Source organism: Rhodnius prolixus, unplaced genomic scaffold (assembly GCF_049639745.1).
Source record: "Rhodnius prolixus isolate KJV_2025 unplaced genomic scaffold, Rpr scaffold_11, whole genome shotgun sequence".
NCBI lineage: Eukaryota > Metazoa > Arthropoda > Insecta > Hemiptera > Reduviidae > Rhodnius > Rhodnius prolixus.
Window position 1 is genome coordinate 9129802 of NW_027411625.1, and position 13293 is coordinate 9143094.

At 32.5% G+C, this 13293-nt stretch overlaps 1 protein-coding gene across 1 annotated transcript; it reads right to left on the minus strand.

Annotated features, from left to right (window-relative positions):
• Positions 1–500: 500 nt before the first annotated feature.
• LOC141459429 (uncharacterized) lies at positions 501–11993 on the minus strand. Its single transcript, XM_074138514.1, has 8 exons — positions 11863–11993; positions 11693–11740; positions 7591–7900; positions 5157–5283; positions 2655–2814; positions 1948–2197; positions 1101–1221; positions 501–638 (listed from the first exon to the last, which is right to left on the minus strand). Exons 2-8 carry the CDS (start codon positions 11714–11716, stop codon positions 635–637), a joined length of 996 nt encoding a protein of 331 aa, XP_073994615.1. The 5' UTR covers positions 11717–11740; positions 11863–11993; the 3' UTR covers positions 501–634.
• Positions 11994–13293: the final 1300 nt, after the last annotated feature.

Here is a 13293-nt window from a genome sequence, read left to right on the forward strand (position 1 = left end):
TCTTATTACACAGAACAAATTTAGGTTCAGAGAATTGTCCAAGGAAAATTTCGTGTGAGTCTACACTAGTTTTTTGACACTTTTTTTCGATGAATAAACAGATTTTTTATTTTGTATTTGTTAGACAAATATCGCTTGAGATAAAGAAAAATAAAATCTACAAACAAAAAGTTTGTGGACCAAGCACTTCAGATAATTTATCAAAAACTTTATTATAAAAAAAAAAAATCGATTTTTTTATTTTTAAAATAACGCTTTCTAATTTTAAATTTTATATTATTTAATTTACTAGGTGTGAAGTTTGGCACCATCTTCACAGCAAGTTCCTTTTCCCGCAGGTGCCATACAGAATTTGATTTTTTTTTTTTTATAATAAAATTTTTTAATTTTTTTCAATTTTTAAAATAACGCTTTCTAATTTTAAATTATTTATTTTACTAGGTGTGAAGTTTGGCACCATCTTTACAGCAACTTCCTTTTTTCCGCAGGTGCCATACAGAATTAAAAGTTTCGAAATTCAAGATTGTTTATTTTTTGGCACTTAAGTCAGAATAAGGGCACATTATTACAAAATATAATATGGAAGATATGTTGGCCGGAAGATAGACTGAGAAGTTAATTACCTCTTCTGTTTTCACCTGTAACAGAATGAAATTAAATTTTTTAGGCTTTATTAAAAAAAATGGATGATAAACAGTAAGTAAGAAGTGACAGTTTAATTAGCATTATAAATCACTATCTGATGACCGGATTCTTAGAAGGCTACGAGCGTTAATGACTTTAAATGTTACAGAATTGTTTATTATTTTATAATAATTATTTTTTTAATGTCACATCATTAGTGTATGAGAAAAAGATAACTTTTTTTTTTTTATTAATTATTATACTTCTTCATGCTACGACGATAAAAGGTGAATAAAATTTGCCCGGGCTTTATACAGTTGCAAAACCATCCGCGGTTAAAAGGATGGAAATTCCGACCCTCATAAGAACAATGCAAATTTCTAATAATTGTGCGAGCTATTCAGAGCTTGACCTTTCAAGTGAAGCAGATTCTCTGCATTTTATACTCAATGCAGCTCGTAAATAAGTGTACTTACAGTCTGGAATCTATGAGCTCATAGGGTTGAAATCCTAACTCCAGGCAATCGGAGAATAGAAGTGGGTCAGCTAGGATAGGGTCGGAGCTCTCAAATATATCCTCTTCTATGACAATCGGAGCTGTGAAACAGAAAAATACATATTTTTACATTCTAGTCTATATTAAAATGTCACACAGTTCCATTATTTTATTTATTTTTGACACATCAATAATTATTAATACCTAATAAATGTAACATTACTTAATCACATTAATTATTATATTTAATATGTTACTTATATTTGGGGATGATTCACCCATATGTAAAAAGTTGCAGCATGCAACATATCTAAGTAATCCCTGGGTAGTCAAGGTAAATGGCACAGACTTTAGAGATTTTAGAGGTAAGTGGTTACGGTTTTTGAGACGGACCGAATCAAGATTACTTGCAGACTTAACCTGGCGTTATGCCAAGTTAAGTCAAGATGGCTTTAGGCTGAGAAAAAATCTCTAAAGGGTTTCCTACAGTGAGTCAGCCAGTCCCTGACAAAAAGAAACTAACGTTCTTTTATAACTATTGGATTGCAACGCAGGGCTAATTTGTGGTAAGAGGTCTCTGGCACATGGAGAGCAGAGGAGATAATACACAAAAACAATTGATAGAAAAACCCTGGGCCTTGTAAAAAGAAGTGGTTTCTAGCCCAACAATAAGCCTAATTCGGCCTAATAAGATGCTTATGGCTATAATCATTGGGAACAGGTCCTCTTCTATGTTTGAATATAATTGAATTAAAGATGAAATAAAATATAAACTGTACAAGTACATTTTGTTTTCATAAAGCACTAATTAGAAGAGAAGATGTCACCTGAGTTCGCTTCATTGGCTCGGTCCATGAACTCCACCTCAACTTGACGGTCGATCCCATTGAGTATGTCCGTAGCTACCCTGACAAGATTAGGATCGTTGGAGCTGACAGCTGGCGAACTGGCCTCACCAAATTCCGCACAGTTGTCCTCTATGTTTAACAAGATACTTCTGGTCGCACGCTCCGTTTCATCATCTTTCAATTCATTTTTCCGTTTTCGTTCGTCTCTTGCAGTTTTTCTTAGTTCCTGCTACAAAATGATAATGCTTAGCGTATGGTCAACCATTTTGAATAGTGTATTGGAAAGTATGAAAATCTACAAAAATTTCGTGGATGTTGAATCCATCCACATTCGTTTTTTGTTAAAAGTGCTGTTTTGTACAATAATTTGTAAAATGTCTTTGTACATTTGCTCAACTTCATGTAGATAGTTCTGGGTTGAGATTTTTTATAATTCTATGACCATATGATTTATTAATAATTTCATGTCATAATGAAAAAAGAAGAGAATCAGAATAGAAGAGAAGATTTCTGTTTTAATTAGAAATATTTTGTAAACTGTCAAACTTCAATGTAATTTTTATGTAGAATTAAAAAAAAAAATGTAGCTACACCCATGCTTTCAGGTTTGTGAAGAATGACCGCTATTTGTAAAACTTCTGTCTCTTAAAGATTCGTTTAAAATCTTATTAACAATCTATACGGACCCATTTTTTGAACTGGTCGTCATACTCCTTGTTTAAAGTCCAATAATGACCTCCGTGGCTGCACTTGTTACCCTTCCTAAACTGTGGGTTGATACTCAGGTTATGCCTTATAGAATTCTTCCATCTTGCATCATGCTTCTGGTAGTAAGGGTAACGACTACTGTAAAATCAGACTAAATGAGTCAGGAAAATACAATTTTCATTAAAACAAATCATCTGGTGTGAACAATATTCAAGACTTTCTCTTTGCTTTCTACAACATACAAACTCAAATTTCTTTTTTAACTAAATTTAAGATAGCTTGCTTGATTTCACTACTGAAAAGCGGGACTATAACTTTTGTTTTTTTACCAGATGTGTACAACCCGCTTCCCGCGATTGTCAGAATGTAGTTATCAAAAGCTTTTGTTTGCAGAATACTTATAATTTTCTGTTAAATAGTTTTACGGTACAAGAACATAACTTTGGTTGCCAGCTCACATGTTCCATGTACTTCAGCTATACAATTTTTCAACCGTGATTATTATTAGTATTCTTGTTACTTGGGCTACCGTAATAAATAAATGAAAAGATTGAGCTGAAGTTTGTCCAGCTATAATGTACATTGACCATGTAAATTTAATATTCTGTTATGGTCATATTCAGTTGAATGTGAAGAGTATGTACGTTTACATATTATTGAACTCAGTCAAACATTTATCCCAGTAAACTGAATAACAGTTACAATTTTCTTGAACTAAATATGTATTCACATTAAAACTAAATTTAAAAAACAATGGGAACATCCGCCATGTCTGTTACCTGATCAGTTAATCGCAACCACATAGAGTACCATTTGGAGATTAATATGTATCATATACCTCACAAGTGGTACATCCTCGCTCCCTACCAACCGCTGATGAGAGTTCACATCTATGTCGAAACGTTTGCCACATGGAGAAAGTTGAGTTTTAAAGACTAACACCCCCAAAAAACAGATTTCATACCTTAATCATAGATGTTTGGAAGAGGGTAGTTGCTTTGCAATGTTAAAAATAGAAATCTAACACTGACAAATTAACAAAATTAATACTGTGACAAATTCCTCTTTAAACGCTGCCTTGTTAGATTGGACCGCGTGAGTGACAGGTATTTTATATTTATTACTTCTGTTATTATAAAACGTACAATCAGTTATAATTTTTAGGAATTGTAGGACATTTTTTTCGTTTCCCAAACTTGTATGTAATCACTCATAATTCAAAAATCTGTCACAAACACAAGACGTCCTTACCAGAGCCCTAATAGAATTTCATACAGAAGTTGTAGAGTATGGAAGTTCAGTTAGGGAGGTGGAGGATGTGGTAATCGATTTCAACAAGTCGAGCACGGCTTGGTACCGACCTCCCATTCATGCAGACTCACCTCACACCAGCGACCACTAATGTTATGAATTAGATTGCTTTGTTGGGATTTGTAACGCACTTTTTGTGTTACTCCAGCAACTTTACACTCGATATTTGACACAAATTTGTAATAATTCGATATAGTTAGTGCACTGGACTTCCTCGTAGGGTTCGAGAACTGCTGACTGCCCAGAGATTTTTTTTCTTTCTTTACAGCTTTTCTTCAGCAAGACTGAAAAGTCTCCTGGCTCTAATATTGTGACAAGAAGAAACCCATAAGTAGAATAGAGGTTGAACTCCCAGTTGATTGAATAGTTTTCTGTTCACCATCAAGACACTCGCAATTCCAACCGAAGAGGGAATTCTTTTAGTTCTTTGGAAACATTAACCATGACGTAACTTATTTTTTTAATGCTTTTTAGAGATAATTTTCCATATTATATTTTTCTTTATTCTTTGGCAGAAGATAGTATCAAACTTCTGACAGACGGATGTTTTGAACATTCATGCATATAATGTAAGAATAACGGAAAATAAGCGTTTTAAATTTTTTTTTTTATACTTATTGCCTATAAGTTGTTCTAAAACTATTATTTGAAATATTTACCGGGGAAGTTCATAGTCCAATTTCAGTGTATTGTATGGACTTGAGACCTATTAGATCAATAAAGATTCAATGTTCGAAATTCTGAATTTTATTATTGCAGTAAGGACCTATAAAGATTTGCTGGGATAAAATAAACTACATTTATATGTACGGCAGACCTGACATCCTCTTGGTTAGCGGAAATTTCAATCACTTATAATGATGAACAAGTAAGAAAGTACCAGGTAATGGATACTAAAGAAGTTCTACCACCCAGCGAGGTTGAAACCCGCTGTTTACTTGTGACAGTCACGTGCTTATTTTAAGGTTATAGTGGCGGATTAGTGAACTTATCAGAAAATATAATTAAAGAGACTAAACCCTCATTGATTTTGAATACTGCGAGGATAGTCAGAAGAGAATGAAATGCTCTCTAAAATAGGTGCAGTAAAACAAACTTCACGTCTTCTCAAAAGAGTGAATAGCTGTATGGAAATAATTAAAAATAAAAAAGTAAATAAATTCACTTACTAAATCCACTTATAAATCTCCGATACTGTCAGCTCGCCTCTCTCTTTTAAAGCCTTTTCAATAAGCTCTGTATATGTGAAACCTGGTTTTAAATTTCGTACGGAGTCATTTGACATGGTCTGTGAACCTATTTTGTACAGAAATGGAAAATAAAATAAGATTTTAATTGAATGAAAAACCCTGGTATGAACACCATACGGTTTTCTCTTACCAAATACTCAAAAGTTCTAATTTACAAAATTTTCGACAAACTATGAATTTTTATTATGTAAATGTTAGTTGGCTTCATTATTAAAAAGGGTGTACCAGGTTGAACTAACTATATACATAATTAGGTGGTTCTACAATTATTTACCGTAACAACGCCTTTATAAATCTTTGGCCAATTTTCAAAATTCAGCAATGGCAAATTTCATAATTTTTAATATTCACAACTTTTCATATAAATGGTCTCAACTGCTAAAACAAATTCAACACTAATCGAAAGAACATAACATTTTCAAGAATTCAAAAGAAATAAGTAATAACTTTAAATTTGAATAAACTTTTTGAGTATCTCTTTTTCTTTGTAAGTAATATACTGTAAAATTTATTTGAAAATTCTTTAAATGTGCTTCAAATTCAAATGCACCTTTTTTTAAAAAATTATTTCAAGTATTGGCTGTAACAATGTAAACATCTTTAACCTGTTGCAATCTTGTAAGTTAAAGAGGTGTAAGATAAGGAAGAATTAGGTTTTTTTCAGTTTTTTTTTTTTTTACCAAAGCAAGGACTATTCAAATCAAATTTGGTATTCCGTTTAGATACGATCGTTGTTCTTGTACTCAAATCTTAACCGAAATCAAAATATTTGAAAGTGCAACATACCGAATAGATTTTTTAGGTCTTTGTTATTTTATTGAAAAGAGCTCTATCGATTTGAATAAACTATATACTTGAGTTCTATTTCTTTTATCTTATACATTTTTTCTACAATTAATTTTAATGGGGTTCAGGGATAAACTATTATCCTTTATTTTGTAACACTATTTCAGTTTTATACGGGAAAGTTTATGCTGCATAAACTTGTTCATCATTTACTTTGATGATGCTTTCTTATTATTCGCTGGCATTAAAGCTTAAAACTACTAGAGCAAGCCTTTTTATAGAACCACATTGTTCTCTGTTAAAGAATGGATATTCTCAGTTAGTTGAGCTGACGCTCACAGTGTGCAGCACAGGTGTCACTTATTTCTGTGACAGATATGGTAGAACAAGTGGCAGATGAAGGCCTTTATATATATACGCTGGAATTGGAGAGATATCAAGTTGAATGACTATAATAATCAAGTTCAGTAAAAGAAACTCGAAGCTGAAGCGCCCGTCAATAACAACACGACACCTTCCTAAACGAACTAAAGACTGTAACCTTATTGACGATTAATGAAAGGTACCTGAAACCCAGATTGATTACATATTCCAACATATGGGTCAACCTCAGAGGCATTAATAAATAGATAAGTGGGAATATCTGTTGCGAGCTATGCCAGTTCAATACGCCAGTAGAGAAGTGCAAGCATTTTAACAGCAAAATAGCTATCATGAAATTGACTATTCCCAAATTGGGCAGAAAAGGTGCTGCAAATCAACTTCAAAATGCAATCTCAGCATTAGTGTCAGCCCAAAATACTTTTGAGCAGCATCATTTGACAATTGAAATTGGAGAATTTAGTTCAGGCAAAAAAAAAAAAACTATCGTTGACGAGTTCCAGCAAATTGTGTTCGTTTCGTACGTTTCGCAACAGCATATTTGAAATTTTATGTACCTATTCATCGTATTGATCTGCCAGGAAATAATTAGGGCTTCTGAAAGGAAAAAACTGCATAAAGAAAATGAGGAGTAGTTATGAATGTGAGTATTTACTCAGAGCAGTAGGAGTTGCTGGTTTTCGATTGAATCATGGGTAAAGAAATGACGTGTGATTAAATTTTCAATTAGCCAGCCCTTAAACGTAAATTTCATTTAGAAAGCTACATCACGAGTTCAAAAGCATATTTGGACAGTAAGTAAAAAAGTTGGCTGAAACGCTTCCATTGGCGTAGGAAAGCAAAACAAAACAAAACACGCACGAAAGAACTTGTACTTTTTATTTTAATTATTTTTATTTTGCCTGCGTTGGTATTCATTTTAGATTTTGGCATTTTCCCCATAACCAAATGTCGGTTACACAGTTTCTGAGGAACCGATCCTCCGTGTGAATCTCAAGGTAGATATATAATATTAGTTTTATTACAATATTGAACCCAGCCAATATTTAATAAAATGTTCAGTTTGAATGAATTAATAAATTAGAAGTTGAAAATAGCCATTACCAGGAAACTGTACGGGTGTTCACATCAAAATTTACAAAAAAAAAATAGACCACCATTACTGAAAAGATATTTTAGTACTTACGGTTGCAGTTAGATGGTGCTTCATGTCCGTCCGAAGAAGGGAATAGCGATGCGGCTGAGAGATTCACCAACCAGTTTAAACTAGCGCTTTCTTCATCCAAGCTCTCGCTGGGTTCTGTTGCCAATTTTGACCTATTCTTCTCCGTCAAACAAAATAATTGTTGGTCTCCTTCGTCGATGTCGTAACTGTGTGTGGTATCCTCCATGATCCTATCAATATGGGTGCTCATTTCCTTTCTTCGATCAACTAACCACTTTTGCTTCTTAATTATATTTATTTGATTCTTATACTTTTTCCTCTTCTGTGCCATCTGGCAATATAAACATCCTTAATCAGAAATTAATTTTAAATTATACTAATTGTTATTATTTTACTTAGTAGGACAAAGCTACCGATGGTAAAATTCAATCAAGGCAGACGGTGTAAGTATTATACATATTTTTTCTTATTAAAGGCTTGGGAAGCAGTTTATTTTGGTCGCTGAGTTAATATGTTTGTGGTCAGCAAAACTTAAAAACAGAAATCGCAAGAAGTTAGCATTTGATATTTGTTTTTGGTGCCTTCAGAAAGACCTGAATACAAAATGCCTTTAGTCAAAAATCTACTTACTCAAAAATGAGTGCACTTTACTTAGTCTTATTGCAATTAACCGGGACTTTTTACATTAAGACTAAAAAAGACTTTCTTCAAACTTTGATGTATATGTTACATTCTACACACTTGTAGGTGTATCATTTTTATATGAAATATTTTTTTCTTGAAATACTTATTTAGGGTACTAGAAAAGTAATTTATGTTAAGGTAGTCCTCCATTTGTACCATTCCAATACAAACTCTTTCATAATGACTCACAATGACATATTATAGTTAGTCTAATGCAAAGACTGATTCTCGGATTTGTATTAAAGTCATTTTTTTTGTCTTTTTATTAATCGATTCGCAACTGCGTATTACACTGACGCAACAAACAAATATGATAAATGAATAAGTACAGTATAAATAGTCGATTAATGCAAAATACCGAATGATTTGAATACGAAGGATGACCAGATTATATTTCGTTTTTGTTTTATTTTTTTCAGTCTAAAGCTTTTTATAATTTTTACAGTCCAACTCTAACCTCTTCACCTGTCGCTCAGACTGCAATCTAAAAAAATTCATTTTTTGCAATAAACGATTAAAAATGTGCCATTGAATAATGAAATAAGAATAGTCCCAAGGCATAACTGGAGTTTACATCAGTAAATTAAGTATCTTAAGTACGAATAGTTCTAAATATTCATGTTGCGGAAGATCCGCACTGAATGGGGATAACTGCAATTTTCTGTCACTAAATATTCTCAAATTACCTTTACACTTCGTACACTGATTCATGCAAAGTTTTAAATAATTTTAAGGCATTCTTGGAAAGTTATTAAAACTACTTTTTTAAGTTCCATTTTGGAGTAATGCTTGACTCTATCACTTAAATAGAAGTTATCATAATTTCCAGATTAAAGAAAACAACATGATCTGGAGTGAAAAATTTAAGAGATTGTTTTTTTTTAATTTAAGTGATTGTCTAGAAAACTACTCCATCTGATTTCTTTATGTTTCTGTTGTACTGAGAACTCGTATAGAAGGCTGTGTGACTTTTGCTTGTAACTATCTTTCCGGCTAGATTTATTTTAGGAAAGTTTTAGTGGACTTGCCCCTAAAGGCTATTTATGTGGAATTTATATGGTTTTACTACACACACATATATATATATTTGCTTATGCAGGAATTTGAATCTCTCGAATGATATCTTTCCATATTTCTTAAACCATATTCTCCGATTTCAACTTATTGGTTTTGTTTGAAATTCTTATCTTATTTTTAGATCGCTTTTAGAGGTGTTATGTGAAAAAAACCTTTCCTCATAAGCTCTTTGATAACAGTAAACCTACTTAGAAATACACTCCTAGTTTTGAAGAAACTTGAGTATTTCAGCGAAAGAAGATTGGGTGCATTAAGTTTACTTTTTATTTTGTTTGCCCTAGTACGGCGTGCTGTTTTAAGTTAAGTGCAATTGATAAAGTGATTATAATCATGGTGTTCGGTGCAAGAATTTTGTGTTAACTTCGTTTATATAATGCATATGTTTTTAGTTTTTATTAAAAAAATTACCTGAAGTAAACCTATTTATAAAGAGTAAGCTACACTTGATAAAGCGTTGTAGTACAGTTAGACTTAGACTGGACTTACAGAGGGGCTATGGAATCGCTGGTGTCTGGCAGTGCCAGGCCGGGGACTTCACCCCTGCGTTGCTCAAAACTACATCACAATTCACCCCTTCTAATATTATACTTATGGTTCATGAAATTAGAAAAACAAAATCTGCTTTTAACAATCAGATTTTGTCTTTTACTGCAATCGTGTTGATACTCTTAAACTTGTACTTCAGCCAAAATGCAATTTTAGAGGAAGAAAAAATCTTTAATCCTAACGCACGCGACTTTTTTTCGTTTTTTCCAAAAAAAAGAAGCTATTTCAAACTTCAAATTGAATTAATTATTAGATGCCTTTAAGATAGTTCATTATAATGAAAAGGACCTTTGAATCCCCAAGTAAAATCAATTTACATCAAAAGAAATTAAAATAAAAGCGGTTTATCTTTACGTGAATAGAAAATAGACCAATACTATAAACAAATCGTTCAAAAAGTTCATAATTTATTCCGATCCAGTGATTTGATTTGCTCAATAAGCAAATTACAAATAAAATTTTGACTGGAATATTGTTGAGTCAAATAAAGTAGTTAGCAGCCGTAAACGTGTACTTTATTTTAGATTCAAAAAGCTGCCATATTCGTTAAAACGTCGCCTGCCTTCAGAAGACGATGCCGAAGGTTCGCTTCGCCGTGCCATCGCTAATTTCTTGCACAGCTTCCAGAAACTACTACCGGCTTTCAATGATGCTGCAAGTATCGATTCACATCGCCTTATTTTGTTCATCTCGATTTTGTTGTTCTAACCACTTTCTCAATTACAGCTTAGATGATTCTTCCATTGTTTTTTTTTTTTTTAATTGTCTCGTTGTAAACTGAATTTAATTTCACTTACGTACATATTTAATCAACACAATAACCATGTCTATCCATCCAGATTTTATATTTTCTCTTGCTAGGAGCTACTTACAGTTCACTGTCCGGTGATGGACAGTGTTGTTTGTAACGAGAGAATGCTTTCCGGAAGCCGGCAATGCACCGGAAAAAGCTCCAAGCGCCAATGATCTCAGATTTTGATGCGCATTAAAACAAAACAAAAAAGATTGTGTACATTAAATAATAGCTACAACTATCTGCTGATTCAATTCTTCTTAGTTTTGCTTTGTTCTATTTCATTTGTCCTTTTCATTTGTTCGGTAGTGTTGCTTTACTGAAAATCTTTTTTTTTCAGTTTTTTTTTTAATTTTCGTAAACGGCTCCATTTTTTTATAACTTGATGTCCTAATTGCTTTTACGTTTTTTGTATTTTATTTTATTTTTTTATCCATTTATTTTTGTTGTTGATTAACCGTTTTAACTGTAGTTTAAAGACAATACATTCAAGGTAAAGTAAAGTAATTGCCTACTTTTTCAGGCAGGCTTTACGTCCAACTACCAATTAGGCGTCGTGGACGGAGGCGACTAGCAAACATTCTTTACTGTAAAAATTTCTTGTATTAACCATTAAATAAAACCCAAGGCCTATAGACTGGGAATCGAACCCAGTACCACAACCACAATACATATTTAGCTTCACAGGTCTCGCCTCTAACCGCTCGGCTATCGTAGCGCCTCAATACATTCAAATATTTACTTTAAAAAACCATATAAAGAAAGCACAAGTAGTTATTGAATTCTGCTGACAGATTTAGAAAGAAATAAAGCAAAATTATCCGAAGTGGTGATAATATATCTGTATAAAACATGAGTTTGTCTCTGTGATTTTTCGTTTTTAGTTTATGGAACAGTTTACAGAACTTACAATATTTTTTTTTATCCATTTTAGGAAAAAACAGAACAAAGATTTCCTGAAAGAAAGTAATTTGAAAAGCAAAAAAAGTAGAAAGGGAAAAGAAAAATAAGAATTCGGCTTACCCTTCTGTTTAAATAAGTATTCATATCTGGAATAAATTATTTGAAGATCTGGAACCGATAAAATATGTATAATTTAGCATATCAAAATTATGTTAAAAGGGATCAATAATATTAATCAAAATTTTCCATTTATAAGAATTAAATAAATGTAATTTTCATTATCTCTTTACCTTTAAATAATTTTTTTTTGTTTAAGTCGCTTTATTTAGTATTAACCATCAACTCTACAAAAAAGCAAGAGCACTTGCAGTGAACAAGTTGATGGATTCGATTTCAAAGTTGAAACTAATACAAATCCAACGAATCCAAAAGCGGACTCGTTTTGCCCGTCACTAGGTAACTTCTTTTTAATATTTTTTTCTGTAACCTGTCATGTATTTGGTGTTACTTTAGACCCAACAGTTTAGATGATACAAACATGGCGAATACAATACCGGAAGCATGAAAAGCATTGTAACAACATATGTATGGGTGACTGTATACAAAAACATAAAATGAATATAATTTAAAGCGAAACCGCTAAATTACAAGAAAGTCAGGGTATTTAAATTAAAATACGAGGTCGGTGCTAATGGCATATTTTGAAGTAACAAAAAAAAAGAATGAGGAAAAAATTGTTTATAAATCTTGTACTTTGGAGTAACTACAAGTATCGATAATAATAATCGATAATTATCGATTAAGTTGGTTTAGTCGGAGAGGTGGAAAGTTTGAAACCAATATCTCAACAAATAACCGCGGTTACTTTTTTTGCGTTTGAGAGTATATAATTAATGTATTTAATTAAAATCAGAAATCATGTTATCTTCTAATCAATTTCTTTAAATTTTTTGTTCAGTTCTATCACTTTTTCTTGCAATATTTTAGGGAGATACTTTTGAAAGAGTCTTTATCTTCTCTAAAGGGACATTTTAGCACATTGTTCAGCTCAAACAGCTGCAAAAAGTAATAAAATTATCATGAATGTAGAGGCAGTAACTTTGTCGCTGTTAAACAGATTAAACCTGATTCAGTCCGAGCATTCTCGAAGGGATCTGGTACCAACTGCGCTATGTTTTGTGGCTGTGCTGTAGAGGGTTATTGGATGCACTAAAATTATTTAAAATTTTTGTCTTTACCTTGTACTTTGGGCTAGAATGTTCCAAGATGCTAGACATTTCAAGAGTGAAATTAAATCTTAGTACCATCATGAAATAAAAAAGTAGATAGGTTAGCTAAAATAGGTGCGTCTCTCTTTTTTATTGGTTCAAAACCTGCTGTTGGTGAGTCTCTAGACACATGGCTATGAATATGGACAGCTTACCATCATTCATGGATGAGTTCGGTGATATTTTAAGTTGGCGGAAATCTAAAATGCTGATTAGCGGTCCTCAAAGGGCTGTAAGATAATTTTGTGATAGCCTCGGTCATTTCAGACTACTGGTTGGATTCCGTCATGGTGATAAAGGTTGGAAGACCCAGTTATTGTTTTCTAAAAGTCACCGTAGAACTGCCCATTTTAATGAAAAATAATAAGTACTGAAACATTTGAAAACTCTAAAAATTATTTTAATGCGATATTTTTAAATATCAGACGTTAATGCTGGTTTGAGGTCGATGTA